The sequence below is a fragment of the Danio rerio genome, chromosome 6 (genome assembly GCF_052040795.2).
Source record: "Danio rerio strain M-AB ecotype USA chromosome 6, GRCz13ab, whole genome shotgun sequence".
Taxonomy (NCBI): Eukaryota; Metazoa; Chordata; class Actinopteri; order Cypriniformes; family Danionidae; genus Danio; species Danio rerio.
Genome location: NC_141026.1, coordinates 25,561,077 through 25,580,402, shown reverse-complemented (window position 1 = coordinate 25,580,402; position 19,326 = coordinate 25,561,077). Strand labels below are relative to the sequence as shown.

General features: G+C 35.8%; 1 protein-coding gene and 1 long non-coding RNA gene across 2 annotated transcripts in view; both read left to right on the top strand.

Moving 5' to 3' along the window:
- LOC147843513 (uncharacterized) overlaps positions 1-19,326 on the top strand; it is a 721,012-nt gene that overhangs the window by 340,332 nt on the left and 361,354 nt on the right. The window lies entirely within an intron of this gene.
- The window catches only part of ntn1a (netrin 1a), a 124,307-nt gene that overhangs the window by 88,908 nt on the left and 16,073 nt on the right, over positions 1-19,326 (top strand). Inside the window, 2 exon segments of the mRNA NM_131029.2 lie at positions 10,116-10,265; positions 12,764-12,817. Of these exon segments, the coding sequence (NP_571104.1) occupies positions 10,116-10,265; positions 12,764-12,817 (204 nt within the window).

Below are 19,326 nucleotides of genomic sequence, written 5' to 3'. Positions count from 1 at the left end.
TTTATGAAAAACACTTACAGAATGGACTGCCCTTTTACTCAGCTTCTTTTATATTCAGTGCCTCATTCACAGTTCATTTCAGTACACTGGACTAATATTGTGAATTTCTAAATTCTGCATCTTCTTTAAATACACACACTTTTGTTGCACAGATTTTGTGGAAATAAATGTACTCATGAATTACCAAAGGGTGACACACACTGGTAAAAAAGCTTTTATTTATCCAATTTTGAAAAAAAAAAGTTAGGTTAATGTTTCACATTTAAGTTTTATAACTTGACCTAAAGAAAAATAAATAATGTGCCCTAAATAATATTTTAGATATTGATAATATCTATGAATATTATTTAGATATTTAAATAATATCTATGAGAACAATTTTATATAACCTATAATATATATTTTATATAAAGTATATTTGTCTTGAAAAATATTATATTCGACTGAAAAAATGTTTCAAAGATGATTCCTTGGATTTACTTTTTTTTTTTTTTAGTTAAGCTGTTGTAAACAATTTATTTGGGCTTAATTTAAACAAACAAATTAAGTTATTCATTTATTTTCTTGTCGGCTTTGTCCCTTTATCAATCTGGGGTCGCCACAGTGGAATGAACCGGCAACTTATCCATCAAGTTTTTTACGCAGCGGATGCCCTTCTAGCCACAACCCATCTCCGGGAACAAATTAAGTTAAATATTACTAAATTTAATTTGTTTGTTTAAATTTAACCAATATAAATTGTTTGCAACAGAATCGCAGACATCATTTTTTTCAGTGTGCAAAAATTCCCATAAAATGTTCATGCAAATGCACACAGACTTTTAAATTCATTCCTCCAGCCTCAGAGCTTCCGGTTAATTGTCATTCCATACAAAATTGCTGTGTTTAAGATCTGATTTCTTTAAAAAAACAGCGATCTTCACTTCCTGGCTGAAATACGATATAAAGTGACCAAACAAGAAGCACTGCATTACATAATATTTTTCCACACCATGTCTTTAAAATATTGAAAATAATTTTACCCCAGTATTTTCAATGAAATTTCTGCACCAGCCTGCCGTTAATGATGACACCCGTGTTTAAACCGTTTTTCATCTCTTTTAATGCTATAACAACCAAATGGATGCTTAAGTCTATGTAGCTGAATATATTTGAATTACATTACAACGTCAATGATGTAAAAGAAACCTTATGAAATTGAAAATAGTCACATAAAACTTTCACCGGAAGTTCATCATTGGCTGAAAAACACTAGCTGTGCATATAGCCCATTAAATAAAATAGAGTAATGGTTTCATTTCTAAATTTGATCACTTTATCCAATGAAATATAAATCATTTCCCTTAAACAATATATATTTTAAAGTTCATGAAAGTACAAAGCATATTGACTTCCTGTTTATTACGCATGCACTGACCTGTGTGAGTAACCTTAAAATTTTACATTGGTCAAAAAAATATTTCTTCATTGAGCTCTTAATCAAAAATAATTGCATTTAATTATGTTTTGAACTTAAAGTATATTACTTGAAAAAGAAATTGAGTAAAATGAAAGATACATTTTTTATTGAATGAAGTACTGCTTGAAAGTTTCTTTTCAGTGTTTTCATTATTATTCTTATTTTTGTTATTAGTTCTTGCTTTTGTAATAGTAGTAGTGGTGGTTCTAGTCGTAGTATAAGTATTTAACTTAACTGAAAGCACATTAATAAAGAGCTATTATAGAGTATATACATGTGATTTGTTTTAGCTTCAATAATTTAATAGTTTTCTACACTCCATGCCATTCCCAGCCTCTATGACATTATTTTTTGTGCTAAATGTTGAATGGTGGTAGCAAAAACATTTATATTAAACGGTACATGGGAATATAAAATACTGGTGCTGTCCCAATTCATATACTAATTATCTTAAATAGTTCTATTTTAAAAAAATATATAGTATGTCCCAAATCATAGTATGCTGAAATGAGTATTTATAAGTCACCTAGATGGTCTATTATATGCACTAGAAATTCGAAGTGCAGATCCGTGAGCACTTGTGTCCTCTGTAACAACAACACATTAATGTGTTTGGTCATTAATGTGAATGTATAATTATGGAAACACTTGTGATGATTTTTGCTTGATGGCAGAATAAACAGCTCCTGCATCTCCAGTATGGTAATTAAATAAGTTAAATATAAACGAAATGTGGATAATGTGACTGATCGGGCAAGAGCAACAGAATGGTCTCTTAACAAGTAAATAGCATGTCCCAAAGCTTCCATATTGTTCTGTTATACATTCAAAAGTATTAACTGTTTCTTCACTAAAAATATACATACTTTTAAGACATAAAATAAGTGTGAATTGGGATGCAGCATGAGTCATGCATTCATACATTCATTTTCTTTTTAGCTTAGTCCCTTTTTTAATCTGAGGTTGCCACAGCAGAATGAACCGCCAACTTATCCAGCATATGTTTAACGCAGCGGATGCCGGAACACCCATACACTCTCATTCACACACATACACTACGAACAATTTAGCTTAATCAATTCATCTATAGCACGTCTTTGGACTTGTAGGGAAAACCGAAGCACCCAGAGGAAACCCACGCAAACGCAGGGAGAACATGCAAAAAATTTACACAGAAAAGCCAAGGTTTGAACCAGCAACCTTCTTGCTGTGAGGCGATTGAGCTACCAACTGCACAACCGCACCGCCAACATCACACATTTTCTCAAAATATCTTGCCTAACCTAAAGTGTCAGGACTCACTCAGAACACATTGTTCCATTCCACTGCACCCCTTTTTCATTGTCCATTGCATTGCCTTCACCATAACTTGATGCAGACCCTGATGTGCACCTTTCAAAAAATGTAACTACAAGTCACGGTGACACATACTGTAGCAGCAGAGCTGTGATTGGTCAGCTTGGTGTTGATGAGTGTGGGTAGGGTCGGAAGCCATGGTAGCAATGCGAGGGGCTTCAGATGCATACTTCTGTTTAGTGTTTGCTTTATGATTAAAGTTGTTGCGTGTTCACCAGTTCCCAACTATTTCTTCATTTAATGAGTGTGAGTTTGAGCTATATCTACAGTTGCATTGCACACATTTGTGGCGTAAACTCAAAACATCTGCAAAGAAACTCAACACAAAGGAGCACAGAAACCCCACTGTCTGCTAATGTTTTGAAAGTGTTATTGCAGAACAACACCAACATAATGCAGAAGTATAAATGCAAGGTATGTTCTGTGGGGGTACAGTAATCACTCAACAAAGAAGTAAAAAAAGACATATGAACTGTATGCATCATATGGGAATAGGAATAGGAAGTGTGTTTGGGTATAACTCATTTTTATTATTATTATTATTATTATTATTATTATTATTATTATTATTATTATTATTATATATTTTTTTATTGTTGATTTATTCCCTTGCTGGAAACTGAATTGGATTTAGAAATAGATTTGAAATAAATATTTGTGCTTAAAAAATTTTATTACAAAACTAAATATGTAATGAACATCTTCACAGAGTGCGCCCACCAATGTTTTTCGAATTTATGGTCGAATGAAAGAACCCAAATAAAAGAGATTCATTCTGTAGGTTTTGTTTCTACACGTACCTGTATAGTCTTTAACCATTTTCTTTTCAGTGATGAGTTCAGTTTTTCCATACACTTTCAAAGTCTGCCATGTGAATACAGAATTTGCAGTGGAACACTTTTAGGAATAGGCGATGAGACTCTTATTGTTTAATGCAAATTAAGTCCAAAACACACCCACAACTCATTAAGAAAATTAGGACAATCCTTTTAGACCATGCGCCTGGTGCACAGACCATTTTCCCATCCTTAAAATAGCAAAAGTTGAATCGCATACTCCTCTTGTGCTTTTGCGCCATGGCCATGCACTTTGGACTTTGTGCTTAGATTGTTAAATTAAAGCCGTTTTATACCAAAAAAGACAAGATAAAAATTGCTCTACATACACCAAACTCCATACAAATGGTAATGGCGAGGGATATATCACTGCAGACTTTTTCCATTTTGCAACTTGAAGTTTTTCTTTAAGATTCATGCAGAAAGTCTGCTGCTCTCTGCATTAAGTTAGCGCTTCTAATGAGACTTCAGTCCTCTGATTTGTGGCTTCATCCTTCATAAACCACATTGTAAACATACAAAGTGGAGGCAGCTTTGCTTTGCAAGGTGCATCTTGTTTGTCTCTTCGAGCTGTTTGCTCCATAAGTTTCCTTTGCGCTGCTTAGGAAACATTTACTTCATCACTTCTCCTGCCCACTAGAGTGAGTGACTTCTTTGAAATAGAACTGATTTGTTAAATGAGGCATTTTGTTAACACAGTTTGCCACACTTAGATCATAGAAGTGTGCGGTGCTCTGCAAACTGTCAGCCCATCACACTATTGGGTGGGCTGTTAATATTTCATACATTTTCGGTTAGTATGGATTCTTGCTTGTGAATTATATGGAATGTTTCAGTTTATATGGTTTGCAAACTCCCAAAACTAGCAAGCTACAGAGAATGACATCAGGCTCTGATGGGATCAGAAGCAGCAAGACATAAGCCAGTCAATCTAATTGTGCCTTCAATGCATGGTTGCCATGGGTCTTTCATTTTGCATGTTCCACATCGTCACAAAACAAAGTGCTATTATTAACCACAAATAAATAGCTCTCTACTGTTAGAGATATGAAAATATTGTTTTACATTACCTAATTTTTCTCATTAGATAAAAAAAACCCAGTTAGATGAGAATGTAGCACATGAAAAGGACAACAGTCAGTTTTGAAATGATCCTCCTAATGCTTGGATTAACAAAAAAAAAGAAATTAATTAAAAAACAGCAAAAACAGACTCTCAAAAGATAGCAGCAAAACACTCAGTGATACTCGAACCACTCGCATTTTCTCTTCCCTTTATTGGCTTCAGAAGTTTTTAGTGGGCCAGTGCAGAAACTAATAACTCCAATACTCTTGACTGAACTGAGCTGGCTAAACTCCAACAACACACAAATTACCCCATCGACTCCCAACATGATGTTTTAAATGGAGGAGAGGAGCTCAGACTTCAAACAGCAGCTTTATGTGGAACTACTGGCAGAGATCGAAACTTCTCACATTGTGCAATCTGCTGTGTGCAGGTCCCTTTCAAATAAATTAAATGCTCTCATCAAACAGAGCTTACTTACACACAAAGTTAATGTTAAAAGTCCATTTGCATGTTCATATTTGCCTAACAAGTAAAATATATCATATTTATTCATTCATTTTCTTTTCAACTTAGTCCTTTATTAATTAGGGATTACCACAGCGGAATGAACCGCCAACTTATCGAACATATGTTTTACACAGCAGATGCCCTTTCAGCTGCAACTAATCACTGGGAAATATCCATAAACACTCATTCACATACACTACGGACAATTTAGCTAACCCAATTCACCTGTACCACATGTATTTGAACTGTGGGGGAAACTAGAGCAGCTGGAGAAAACCCGCACAAACATGGGGAGAACTTGCAAACTAGCAAATGTCAACTGAACCAGCCGAGGCTCGAACCACCAACCTACCTACCCACTGTGCCACCGCGCCACCCGTGTTTACTGATTATTAATACTAATTTGAAAATTGTCGTCAAGTACCTTAATGGGGGATGGATGCTTTGAGCTCTAATCTCTCAGCTTGGTTCTTCATCAAGGACGTGTCAGCACTGAGAGTTAGTGGATGAGGAGAGGAAACAGTAGATCCATATCTACTTCAGCATCTGTGTAGCAGCAGCACTTCACTGTTAAGTGGACGACCACTTAAACACTCTCCAGACAGGCTGTTATCAGACAGCTGAAGTGATAGAGATATTTGAGAGACTAACACCTGCACCCTTGCATTTTACAATCATTTAGACCTCAGTACAATATGGACAGTTTGTCAGGCATGTGCCAGTTTCTCCAGGAGAAACCTTCACTTAAATGTATTATTAGTATAAACTTACATGTTAATGTCTTAAAATGTTTAGACAATATTGGCTGTATAAAATAGTGTTTCATAATTTTATTTATTTTTCTTTATAGAACAAGGATGCACAATCATGCTCACCCATAGACATAACCAGTTAGCTATACCCCTAATAAAACAATCAGCTAATCGAGGTAAAGCTTAAATGTTCAAAATAATCATCATGATACTATTTTCAACTATTTTCTGTTTTACAGAATTTCGGGAGCGTGAAAATAGGACTTGTTTCTGAAACAATAAGATTTAATAGTATTTTCTTGTTTTCTTTAAAATGAAGCAAAATAATTAAATAAATAAATGATGACAAGGCACTTGCAATGAAAATGCATTTGGTCAAAAGCATGCATCGCTTCGCCAATTTCTTAGTTATTATAGGGCTTTATGTTTAATTGCTTAGCATTATGTCAGTAGACTTCTAAAATTATACAGAAAAGGTTCATAAGTTGTCTATGTCTCATGTCTGTGTTGTTTACATGTTGTGGCTGATTTATTAAAACTTCAGTTTAATATTTTAAAGACCTGCTCAAGTGCATCTGTGTAATCTTTTTTTTCTTTTTTAAGAAATATTACAACAAATAATCATTAATTTGTTTGTAATCTATATTATGCTATGTGAAGTTTATTTATAAACTAGTTTTAACGGGATCATGTGCTTCTAATTATCCAATTTATGATTCACCAATCAGACGATTCTTAAGCCACTATAAATACCCTAAGTTCCATATAACAGCCATCTTCGTTTTGAAGAATCCCCCCTTCTACTTCTACTCCTTCTCCTTTCCTAGATGGGTGGCACGGTGGCCCAATGGTTAGCACTGCTGCCTCACAGCAGAAAGGTCACTGTTCTAGTCTTTACCAAGCCAGCTGACATTTTTGTGCGGACATTTTGACATTCTAGCTGACATTCTCCCCGTGCTCACATAGGTTTCCCCCGGTTTCCCAGATTTCCTCCTACCATCCAAAAACTTGCAACTTAAGTTAATTGACTAATCCGAATCGGCACCATAGACATTCTCCAGTAAGTAGTTATCTCTTAAGAGCAATCACTATTTGTTAGCTACTACAGCAGGGAAATTCTCGAGATCAACCTGAGCTCAAACTCCCCTCTCGCCTTGCAAACAAGAGGGAGCACTGGACTCAAGGATCTCATGACCTCAGGGACAGCATGCCAAACAAGCTTTATAATCAAGCATCAGATAAGTGTAAAATGTTGAAAATGCCGTTAATCCCTCAATTAATGATCCAACCACAAAGACTTAATTACATATTGCAGCAGAAAACTTGTTTAAGGCCATTAAATTCCACAAAGACACAAAAACAATTTGACCTGTTTCACATTTGAGGCTGTGAACCTGTTTCATTTATTAAGAATTAGTCATCCAAGGTGTTTATTGCGCCCTTAGGGTGTTTTACTGCACATTTGTGATGAGAGACAAAGTGTGGGCACTTTCTACATAATGACAGCTCCAAATGACAAGACATAAAGTTGGCTTCGATGACAAGAGAGAAAAGACAGACATGCAGGGAGTGTCTGATTCTCTGTTCAGCACCAACACTCCTTTTACTGCTTGCAGAAATACAGTTTAAGCTCAGCTCTCTGTGCTTCATTACTCATAAAATATATGAGCCAATTTGCTCATTTAATGTGCAAAACATTTGACAGAGTATCACTTCAGCGGTGGTGGGGTGAAATATTGAGTAAATGGCATTGGGCTTTTACTAAATGACTTTAATGCAGCCACCCATGGTGGGAGTTTAAGAAAATGGACTTGAAAGGAGTTTTGACACAAAGGCAATACAATCAGTTCACACGGTTTAAGAAGTGGAGAGAGACGCTGAGCCATATGTCAGAAGGAGACCTCCCAAGAGAAAGGAAATGTGACAGACATTATTGGCATAAGCTTAATGTTCCTATCAACTCACTCTGGAGAAGCACATGCTGTAGAAACATATGTGAAGGAGATATATACATGTTTGATTTAAGAAGAACACTTACATTTATTCTACAACTGTCATGAAAAAACTAAATAACTTTGGAAATGTGTTTTTATAAAATAGTTTTAAAGAGCCCATATTATGGTTTTTTGAAAATTCCCCTCCATGAAGTGTGTAACACAGCTCTAAGTGAAGTGAAGTATCCAGCTAAGGCTTAAATCTGTAAGAATACAGTGTTTAAAACTGTTGATTCATCTATAAAAGAGTCGAATCATAGTGCTTCAAACGAGTCGCCTTGATACCGACTCATTAGGTGTTTCGCCATGACGTACGAACGAAACAAAGTTTTTCACGTGCACGCGCAAACCCGGGAGATTTCAAACCTGAGGCCCCGCCCTCTGACGCAGTAACCCAGACACACACACACACACACCCACAAACACACGCACACCCACAAACACACGCACACAAACATGCCGGTCGATTGAAGTCACACTGCAGATGGATATATTGAGTCTCTACCCAAAGATGAAACATCAGCATTATAACCAAGCAGTTGGAAACTTCTGGAAGCTACATGCTACAAAGAATACTTCATCTGAGTTTGTTAAAGGAAGGATCAGTAAAGAGTAACTGATGGACGTCAGGATGGGTTTCTTCCTACATTTCTCAAGTGTAAGTACGTGCGGTTAAAGTTGTTGCCTCGTTTACTCTAGCTTGCAAATGTATTTAGTTGTGATTTGTTACTTGTAACCGCGTGTACTGTATCAGGTTAACTGGATATATTATCTTATCGCGTGCAAAGTCACGTTAAAAACGCGACGCGTGCTGTTTGTTTATGGAGCTCCGTGCTAGAGTTCTGCTCCCGCGATTTATTCGGAAATGTATTCCCGCGCCGCAGAAATCTGGCGCGGGGAGAGAGAGGGAGAGAGAGAGAGAGAGAGCGAGAGAGAGAGCGAACGAACGAACGAGCTTTGTGTACTTTGTGCTGTGTGTGTGTTTTTAAACAGACAGCTTGGCTGTCTGGACTGTATACTGGGTGATATTTGGTTGTGTTCTCCGCTCTAGCGGGACCGGGCGCGGCGGGCAGAAAACGGAGCGGGTTCTCAGGCTAAAACCTGGCGGGTGCGGGCTGAAGCGGGAGCGTTGTCATCCGGAGGTGTGTGTGTGTGTTTTTGTGTGTGTGTGGTATGGCGAGTACACGACTGTCTCCTTCGTTCGGTTATCCGTGGCACTATCCACTCGCCATAGTGTGGCAGCTAAAGTCCACGCCTACACTATCGAGCGTGTATGAACTGTGATTACTTTTTAAATTGCTGATTAGCTATTGGCCATTTCCCTCTCTGACTGAAGGCAGTCGACCAATCGCGACAGACTGTCATCGGCCCAATCAGCGCAGATTAGCTTCGCGCTAAGGAGGGGTTTGGGAACAAATGAATCACTGGACGATTCATACAGGAGTCGCTGGGATAATTAGATAAAAATAAATGCAGATTATAAGACCATGAAAGTGTTTTTTGACCTTGCATGCATATTAGACTGTTGTTGGAGACCCTTACAACCAAGATATGACCTTATTTCATGTATAATATGGGCTCTTTAAGTAAAAATTACCATTCATTTAATTAAATCAGCAAACAACTAATCTATGACTTCTTGTTTTTATACACAAATTCGAAGAGTACACATTCCACTCAAAAATTAACCAAGCTTTACAACTTACTAACATAAGCTTTACATTTTATCTCTCTTTCTTGTGAAACAGTCTACATTTTGGGGGCTGCTGTAAAAAACAGCTCAGAGAGACATTTTCCTTGTTGCGTCTTCATGTGTTTATGGTATCATATTAATGCACTTAAAAAAAAAAGCATTCTCAGGACACTACTTGTGTAAAATGATTGATTACCCTACTTATGTTTTGTGTTTAATTTGTGTGTGCACGCTTTTTGTCACAATTCACAAAAAAGAATCATCAGCACTTTCACATAAACACGGTGTCTCTTTCAGCTGCTTCACCAATTTCCACCCTCTTTTTTCCCCAAACTTGAGCCCTTATAGCCACTTTTATAGTTTATCTGTGCTTTGTGTATGTATGTACTGTTTGTTTCTGCGTTTCCCCACACGTGTGTTCTTTTATCTCTTTTCTTCTGTTCCTCGCAGCCTGTGATTGCCATCCTGTGGGGGCCGCGGGCAAAACCTGTAACCAAACCACAGGCCAATGCCCCTGTAAAGACGGTGTGACGGGTATCACATGCAACCGTTGTGCTAACGGCTACCAGCAGAGCCGATCACCCATTGCCCCCTGCATAAGTATGTGGATCACTCAATGTCAAGATCTTTCTTCTTTTTTTTTTTTTGAAACACTTCAATCCCAAATGAGCCATAATGCAGTTTGCACATTGAGATTCTAAGCTGAAACTCTTCTTAAGGACTGAAACATTTCTTAAGGATCCAATTCTTATGGGAGAACATGAAAATCTGTATTTCTGTACCATTAAAAAGTGGAATCTGGCACAATGTCTTGTTGAAGTTTAGTTCACACAAAATGAAAATCTGCTGTTTAAGGGATGGATAGCCCAGAAAAAAACGAAAAAAAAAACGTACTATTTACTCACTCTCAAGTGGTTCCAAACCTTTATGAGTTTCTTTAGTATATGTTAAACACGATATAAGATATTTTGAAGAAAGCTCAAAACCAAAAATCATTGACTACCATAAAAAGGAAAAAAATACTATGGAAGTCAATGGTTATAGGGGTCTAGCTTTCTTCAAAATATCCTCTTTTCTGTTTAACAGAAGAAAGAAACTCACAGTAAATGATGACAAAATGTTCAGTTTTGGGTGAACTATCCCTTTAATTTCTTCAATCTCCGGCCATCCTAGATATAGTTGACTTTATTTTGAATATTTTTAGGTGAAACTGATTTTTGGTGATTCACGACTTGCAAATTTAAGTCAATGGGTGAGAGTCAAAGACACATATGCAGGGAAAAATCAACACTCATGGTTCCCTGACAATTCATTCAGGTCTTATAAAGCAAAATTATAGTTGCAGGAAACCAAACATGATTTAATCCACAGCTGTTTGTTTACAGCTAGTGTAAAATCCAGGATAAGCATTTAATGCTTGACTTGCATTTTACGAATCACTAAGGACTATAGCTTCAGCTAAAATAGTTTTTTTAAAGAAAAACAAAAGTCACCTACATCCTTACATGGCTTGAACTTGTGTAATTAACGGCATGTTTTAGGTGAACTAACCTTCAACATCATGCACAAGGAGTATACAATATTTTATTATTATTATTATTTACCCAAATAAGTGACATTGTAAGATTTCCACCATCATTGTTTAAAGATTCCAAAAAGAATTCTCAAAAAAAAAATTATAATAACAATAATAATAATTCAAAGCGTCAAAGCGTTTTATTGTGCTTTTGTCAATGAAACAATGTTTGAAAATATAACAAAGCTTTCTGGAAAATACTTTGGGAAACTATTTAGCAAAGAGCTTCATGGATTAAGTTCAGCCTATAACTTTTTGCAATCATATATCTCTGAGTGTACATTCCGGTAATTAAATTGAAAATATTTAGTTTCTCTTATAATTGTAAAATAATCAGTTTTTATTTTAATAGCCCATATAAATTCAAGCAGTGTTTAAATCCAAGAAAGTCTTGGCTACTACCATGTCCACTTATCCTGTTAAAGCATAAATTAAAAGCATTCAAATATCTGTAACATGCTTGCACTGTAATTTTAATCGGCCATTAAACTCGTTCATCAGTTTCCCAAGCAAAAACTAAGATGTTTAATCCTGACACAGGAAGTAAGACCACCAGAAATGTGCACCATTGTACAGCACTTATCATCTTGCCAAAATGCCTCTTTTCTTCATAGTTCTATATTTAAATATACTTAAAACAATATGATTTGTGTACTTTATCCAAAGCATTATTGATTAGAATACTGTGTTTTAGATTATTTTAGTATACAGTATGAGATGTCATCCTGGATGAGTAACATTATAGATCAATATCTTCATTTAAACCTTGTTTTCTTGGGCAAAAGCACAATGATGGTCAAAAAAAAAAAAAAATCTTGGGTCAAAGTTCAATGTGAACATTCTGGACTTCGCCAGATGATCTTTTTTTAATCAGAAGACTTGATTCTTTCTTCCTTCAAAAACACTTTTTTTTGCATGTTTGTGCACCAGCTTCACAAAGCACATGCACACTCTTTTATCAAATTCTTTATTATTCTTTTAGCACACTTGAACTGCTTCCGTTCTCCTCTTGTTTTGTCCTTGTGGCATTAACTGCCTTTTCTTCTTGTATTTTAATGTTTCATTTAAAAAACAACAACAACTATTCCTGCTTTTATGAGTTCAATCTCTTTGATGAAAAGGTCTTTCTGCACGCATGGCTTTACTGAGTGTAAAATTCCCTCCATTTGTTAGAAGGCGATGGAAGGAGGAATGAAAGAATCAAGTCGTGTATCTCACAGTTTTTCCGTAACAGCAGAAGATGGATACAGATGGAGCAGTTGAGCAAATTCTATGAATCAGTGTTTTCAGTTCAATTTGTGAATGGATTTCTAATGTGAAACCTGTAACACTGAGTTGGAATAATTTTAAAAATCATATATTAACTTATATTTAGATTTGTATCGAATTTAAACTACAGTATTATAATTTTTATCAAATTTTATTTAACTTGTATGTAAACAGACATTGAGAGTATCAATTCATTATTTATTTTCATTGATTGATTGATTGACTGCTAACTATGCATTCTTTTTCGCAACAGAAATTCCCATCGCTCCGCCAACCACCACTGCAAGCAGCACAGAAGAGCCATCAGGTTAGTTCTGCTAGCTGATCTTTAACTGCGCTTTAAATGAAAGGAATTTTTAAACAAAAGGTGGGATTTAAAGTGGTAGCTCTCCTCAGATTAGAATTTCTGCCATCGTTTACTTGAATGGTAATCAGGATTTGAAACATTGCATTTAGCAAATCGCAAATGGCTGTAATATGAATATAATATAAATTTGTAAATAAAACACGAATATGCACCTGTGAGCAAGTGCATGACTGTCCCTCTTTGTGTGACAGGCTTTGTGTGACAAGCACAATCTTGTTCTGTCCAATCAACATTGCTCAAACCAAACACACTTACAGCCCGGCATTGAAAAACAAACAAACAAACAGACAAACAGTGCAGTGGAGCAATGATGGCATAATTCTAGCAACAGGGCTTATATAAACTGATTTCTTTTGCCACTGATTCCAGAATAGATGTACTTCAGATTTTTAACATATCAACTGAGCGCTTAAGTTTCACTCTTTGTGTATTGACATCCGAGTGAGACACTGTGTCTGTTCATAACAGTGGACCTGACGCTCTGAAAACTCTTGTAACCACCTTCATGAAGATGCTCGTGCAGACGTGTTAAGTATAAACCAGCCTTCCTCATTTACTCACCCTTTACATGTTCTTCAGCCTACCCTCAAGTGGTTCCAAACCTTTATACTTTTATTTATTCTGTTTAACACAAAAGAACATTTTTGAAGAAAGCTGGAAACACCAACTTATTTTCCTTTAGCTAATTTCCTGATTTTATCAGGGGTCACCACAGCAGAATGAACAGCCAACTATTCCGGAATATGTTTTACGCAGCAGATGCCCTTTCAGCCTCAACCCAGTACTGGGAAACACCCATACACTCTCGCACATACACAAGCTCATACACTATGACCAATTTTGTTTACCCAATTCACTTATATAGTACATGTCTTTGGATTGTGGTGGTAACCGGAGCACCCACGCAAACACGAGGAGAACATGCAAACTCCACACAGAACCAGTCTAGAGTCTCGAACCAGTGAACTTCTTACTGTGAGGCGCATTGCTAAACTCTGAGCCACCCTGTTATGACTTATAAAGTTTTTTTTTTAGAAGTCAGTGGTTTTAGGTTTTCAGTTCTCTTCAAAATATATTGTTTAGTGTGTGATAGGAATAAAGGTACAGTACTTATTTTTGGAGGTGGAGGATAAGTAAATGGTTAGTAAATTAGTAAATGGTTAGAATTATAATAAATAGATAAATAAATAAATATATCAGAGTATTTCAGAAACTGTTGATCTACTGGGATTTTCATGCACAACCATCTCTAGTAATTACAGAGAGGTCTGAAAAACAGAAACTATCCAGTAAGCGGCAGTGCAGTGGGCGCAAATGCCTTTTTGATGCAAGAGGTCAGAGGAGAATGGCCAGACTGGTTCGAGCTGATAAAAAAACAATAGTTACTCAAAAAACCACACGTTACAATGAGGTATGCAGAAGAGCATCTCTGAATGCTCAACACATAGAACCTTGAGGCGGATGGGCTACAGCAGCAGAAGATCACACCGGGTGCCACTCCTGTGAGCATCATGTCAATGCCACAGCGTGAGTATTGTTGCTGATCATGTCTATCCCTTTATGACCACAGTGTATCCATCTTCTGATGGCTACTTATAGCAGGATAACACGCCATGTCATGAAGCCCAATCATCTTAGACTGGTTTCTTGAACATGACAATGAGTTAACTGTACTCAAATGGCCTCGACAGTCACCAGAGCTCAATCCAATAGAGCACCTTTGGGATGTGGTGGAACGGGACATTCACATCATGGATGTGCAGCCAACAAATCTGCAGTAGATGCTATCATGTCAATACGGACCAAAATCTCTAAGGAATATTTCCAGTACCTTGTTGAATCTATGCCAGAAAGGAATAAGGCAGCTTGGAAGCCAAAATGGGGTCCAACCCCATACTAGTACGGTATACCTAATAAAGTGGTCGGTAACTGTATATACAGTAGTCAACATTCAAAGTGAATGAAAAAAGTTTTTCAAAATAGTCCTAGAACAAGAATGGGTGTTGTTCAATAGTTTTAGGATAACATCGATGAAAGGTGACAATCCACTTTAAATGTTTACTACCGTATATATGAAATGGTTAACTGACTGTTGTTTTGTTCATTCTTGAAGTAATATTTTACTTGAAATCAGTCTAACTCAATAGAGGAACTGCTTACATTTTTAGAGGGATCTAGTTTTATAATTGCATCCGCTTACATGTTCGCTCTTGCCGCAGATGTTTTATAAATATGTCGTAAAGTAAGCAGAACGTCAGACTTAACTTTCATGTCTGCCAAATGATTTCATTCAGCGTCAGACTGTAAAAGTCTGTCCACAAATATACAAACACTTCCCTAAAATTTCTTGCAATTATAGACTAAGTGTCTCCTGATCAGATGTTTAATTTCCCAAACTTTCTTCCCCGAGCCATCAGCTTCCTTCTTTTTCAGGACAGTGAGGGAACATGCTTTAGTTTGCCCGTATGGAAAAGTTTTTGTTGAAGAAATATTCGTCATTCTCACAGACAGAGGAATTCTAGCGTGCAAAACCTCTTTGCAGCTGTTGGTTGATGGTGGCAGACCTCTAATGCTTTACTGACAGATAAGATTGACAGCCGAGCTGCTGGTATTCTCTCTCTCTTTCACTCTCTCATGGACCTCATTTCATTCTTCTCTAGGATATTTTCTCTGCCCCCACATTTTTCTTCTACCGTCTTTCATTCTCTTCATTTCTTCCTCCTTTGTCCCAAAATACCCACGCGCTCTCTTTAGCCCATCTGAAACCAATTCTGCGTTTCATGACTAGTAGTTCGGCTCTTGCCAAATGTCAGACTTGCATTGTGAAAACTGTCTTTCTTTAATGGACTATCAATGATTTCAGATAGAGGGTGTTATGACCCATGCAAAATAAACAAATAGGCAAAGCGGAGAGAAAAGGTTAACCCTTTTACAACAATGTGTTTCCATTTGTCATGGCTTGACCCTAAAGCATATGGCAGCGCATGTGTAAAACTAAGAAATGAGGGATTGCTGCATTGTGCCTGTCTTGGTGTTTTTGTAGAAATAAAACATACAGTGCTAAACAAACCAAAATAAAAGCATTTTTTTCTATTTGGTTTGATTTTAGATCTAAACAAGCATTTATTAATTGTTATAAATTTGTTTGCTTTATTTGTTACTACTTTTTGAGCAATTTCCTTTATTCAAAAATACTGACACAATGCAGCTGAGATTTATTAAAATTACTAAAATGATGTGTATATATATATACTGCAGATATAGTGCTCAGCATATATGAGTACACTCCTCACAAATCTGTCATTTAAATTAATATTTTCTATAGGATGCTTTACAATATTATATTTTTGTATGGTTGAAGTCAAAATTATTATCCCCCTTTGAATTTCTTTGTCTTTTTTAAATATTTCCCAAATGGTGTTTAACAGAGCAAGGACATTTTCACAGTATGTCTGATAATATTTGTTTCTTTTGGAGAAAGAAACAAACTTTTTATTTGATTCATTTTTTATTTGGTCAAAATTATTAGCCCCTTTAAAGCTATATATTTTTCTATTGTCTACAGAACAAACGTTATCAATTACCTAATTAACCTAGTTAAGCTTTTAAATGTCCTTTTAAGCTGTATAGAAGTGTCTTGAAAAATATCTACACTGTAAAACCCAATAAGTTAAGGTAACTCAAACCGTTTAAGGAAACCGATTGCAAGTTCAAAAACTAGTCCTAATGAGTACTGTGAACTTAATCTATTTGAGTAAATGAAGCAATTTGAGCACAGTAAAACCCGATCAATGACGAAAACTCAAACCAACTGAGTACTGTAAAACCCAATAAGTTAAGGCAACTCAAACCGTTTAAGGAAACCGATTGCAACAAACTATTTGAGTTAAAAAACTAATCTTTATGAGTACTGTGAACGGACTCCATTTAGATTAAAGTAATGAAGTATTTAATTAACTAATTACTAATTAGTTAAAACTCTTCTCAAATTACAATTAACTTTCAGTAAATTTTGAGTTAAGTACTCTCATTTCATTCGATAAAGTTGACTGTTGGTTTTTACAGCATAGTAAAGAATTATTTACTGTCATCATGGCAAAGATAAAATAAATCAATTATTATAAATGAGTTATTAAAACTATTATGCTTAGAAATGTGTTGAAAAAAATCTTCTCTCCATTAAACAGAAATTGGGGAACAAAATATACAGGGAGGGCTAATAATTCTGACTTCAACTACATTAGTTTAGTCAGTACTAAAAGCAAATATGAAGCTAATACAACAATAATTTGCAATAATGGTTCAAATATTAGTAGCCCAAACTGATATGTAATGGATAATTAAATAATTAAATAACATTTTCAAAAAAAAAATTAATAAATTCTAATTTCTTGCCTCATTTTTATTTTTGTTATGTAATATTTTTTTTTTCCAAATGCACCTATATATTACCCATATTCACTGAAAAATGTATAAAAATATTCATTTTTAAAATGGGATATGCTCATTTATGCTGAGCACTGTATATGCTGTGTATATATAGTATACACAGATATTTCTCTTTTAATTAGTAAAATCTATCAATTGATTAAAATGCATTTATTTATTACTACAGTGCAGTTAATATGCAATGTCTACAAATATACTTTTTTCTACTGTTATTAGTATTATTATTATTGCTAGTTGTTGTTTTATTGTTTGTTAGCACAGTTTTAGCTGTTTATTACCAACAGTGAAACTACAACTCAGCATTTATGATTATCGGCCTCCAAATTAAAATTTAGTTCATGGCAATAGATAAATAAATAAATAAATGAATAAGTAAGTAAGTAAGAGAGTGAGCGAGTGAGTGAATGAATAATTAAACAAATGAGTGAGTTTATTTGAAACAAAACGCATTAAATTATTGAAAAGCTAAGATAACCTAAAATTTAGAAAATACGTTTACAATTACTCAATGGAATCCTTGTCTGCTTTAAATTTTCAAAACACTTTCAAAATCAAGATATAATAAAAAGTATATATGATAGATATTATGTGACATATATATGTGAAAGGCTGGTCTGACCTGTTATGCATCCAATGGGGCCCACCTCTAATTTTGAGCCCTTAAAACATTTGACCCATCTGGTTTTGAGAGCAGCCCTTGATGGAAAGTGCAGCATTCCAAATCAAGCTGATGGAGAGGTGGAGCACGGGACAGACACAATTGAGTGCCTCCATCAAAATGGACGCTCACGACCACCCACACATGCTGCTGTGGGACCGCATACATAATACATTCACTCACACCCAAAAGCTCACCTCAGGATAGCACAATACGGCAGAAAAATATGACCTCATTCAATAGACGATTGCAAACAGATGTTCTTATCAGGGCACCTCCACCCAACTCTTTAACACTTGCCCACTCTGACAGAGAAACAGAGAACCTGCACATTCTTGCACTAAAAGGTGGGACGGGCAGCTGTGGAGCAGGTGTCTATGAGAAAAAAATAATGGAACGGCAGGAGAACGGAGGGAGAAAGAAAGATATTAATATGTCTTCAGCACTGCCACATAAAGGGGAGGAATGCAATGAGAATACCTTTGATTGCTCGCCTCAAACAAAACACATATTGCGTGGCAAGGTCATGCATGGTGTGAGACCCCTGTATAATCCCCCCCCCCCCCCCACACACACACACACACACACACTCGGATAAGACTGACAGAGATGTCTCTACAAACTTACAGTCACCAAAACCGACATGCTGGTTAACATTCTTGGCATGAGCTGTAGTCCAGTTCTTGCCTGTGTGAGGGGAACAGCTCAAGATATGTTCTTAAATATTGACAATACTTTATAATAGTTAACAAGAGTTCACTCAAAATGGTCCAATCAAGCATTTCACATGACTTCAGAAGGCTTGAAAAATAGCATTTGAACTGGGGTTGTGCGATTTGGGGAAAATATCTAATTGCAAATTTTTTTTACATTGATATTGCGATTAAGATTTGATTTATAATTTAATTTTGTTGTCAAGCTTCAGCTCAATAATCTGTAAGCCATGTCAACAATTCTGCAACAGCTATTAAAAATGACCTGTTTTTGTTCAGTGTCTGTGCCTTTGAAACCAAATGCTGTTTTTCTTTGATATTAATTTGTCTATTAATGCCTCTGAAGCAGCAGTAGCCATGATTTCACTTGTCAGTGCTTTCCTGTTTGTTTGTTTGTTTTTTTGTTTTCGCTTTTTTTTATTTTTTTTATTGTGGCCATAGTTTGGTTGAGCAATTCTGGTTGGGCAGAACAAAAATGTGCTCCATCAGTTTGATAGTAAGACTCTCCTACACAGCCTACAGTCACGCATTTGCTCTGGGTGGGGAATATATATATATATATATATATATATATATATATATATATATATATATATATATATATATATATATATATATACAGTTGAAAC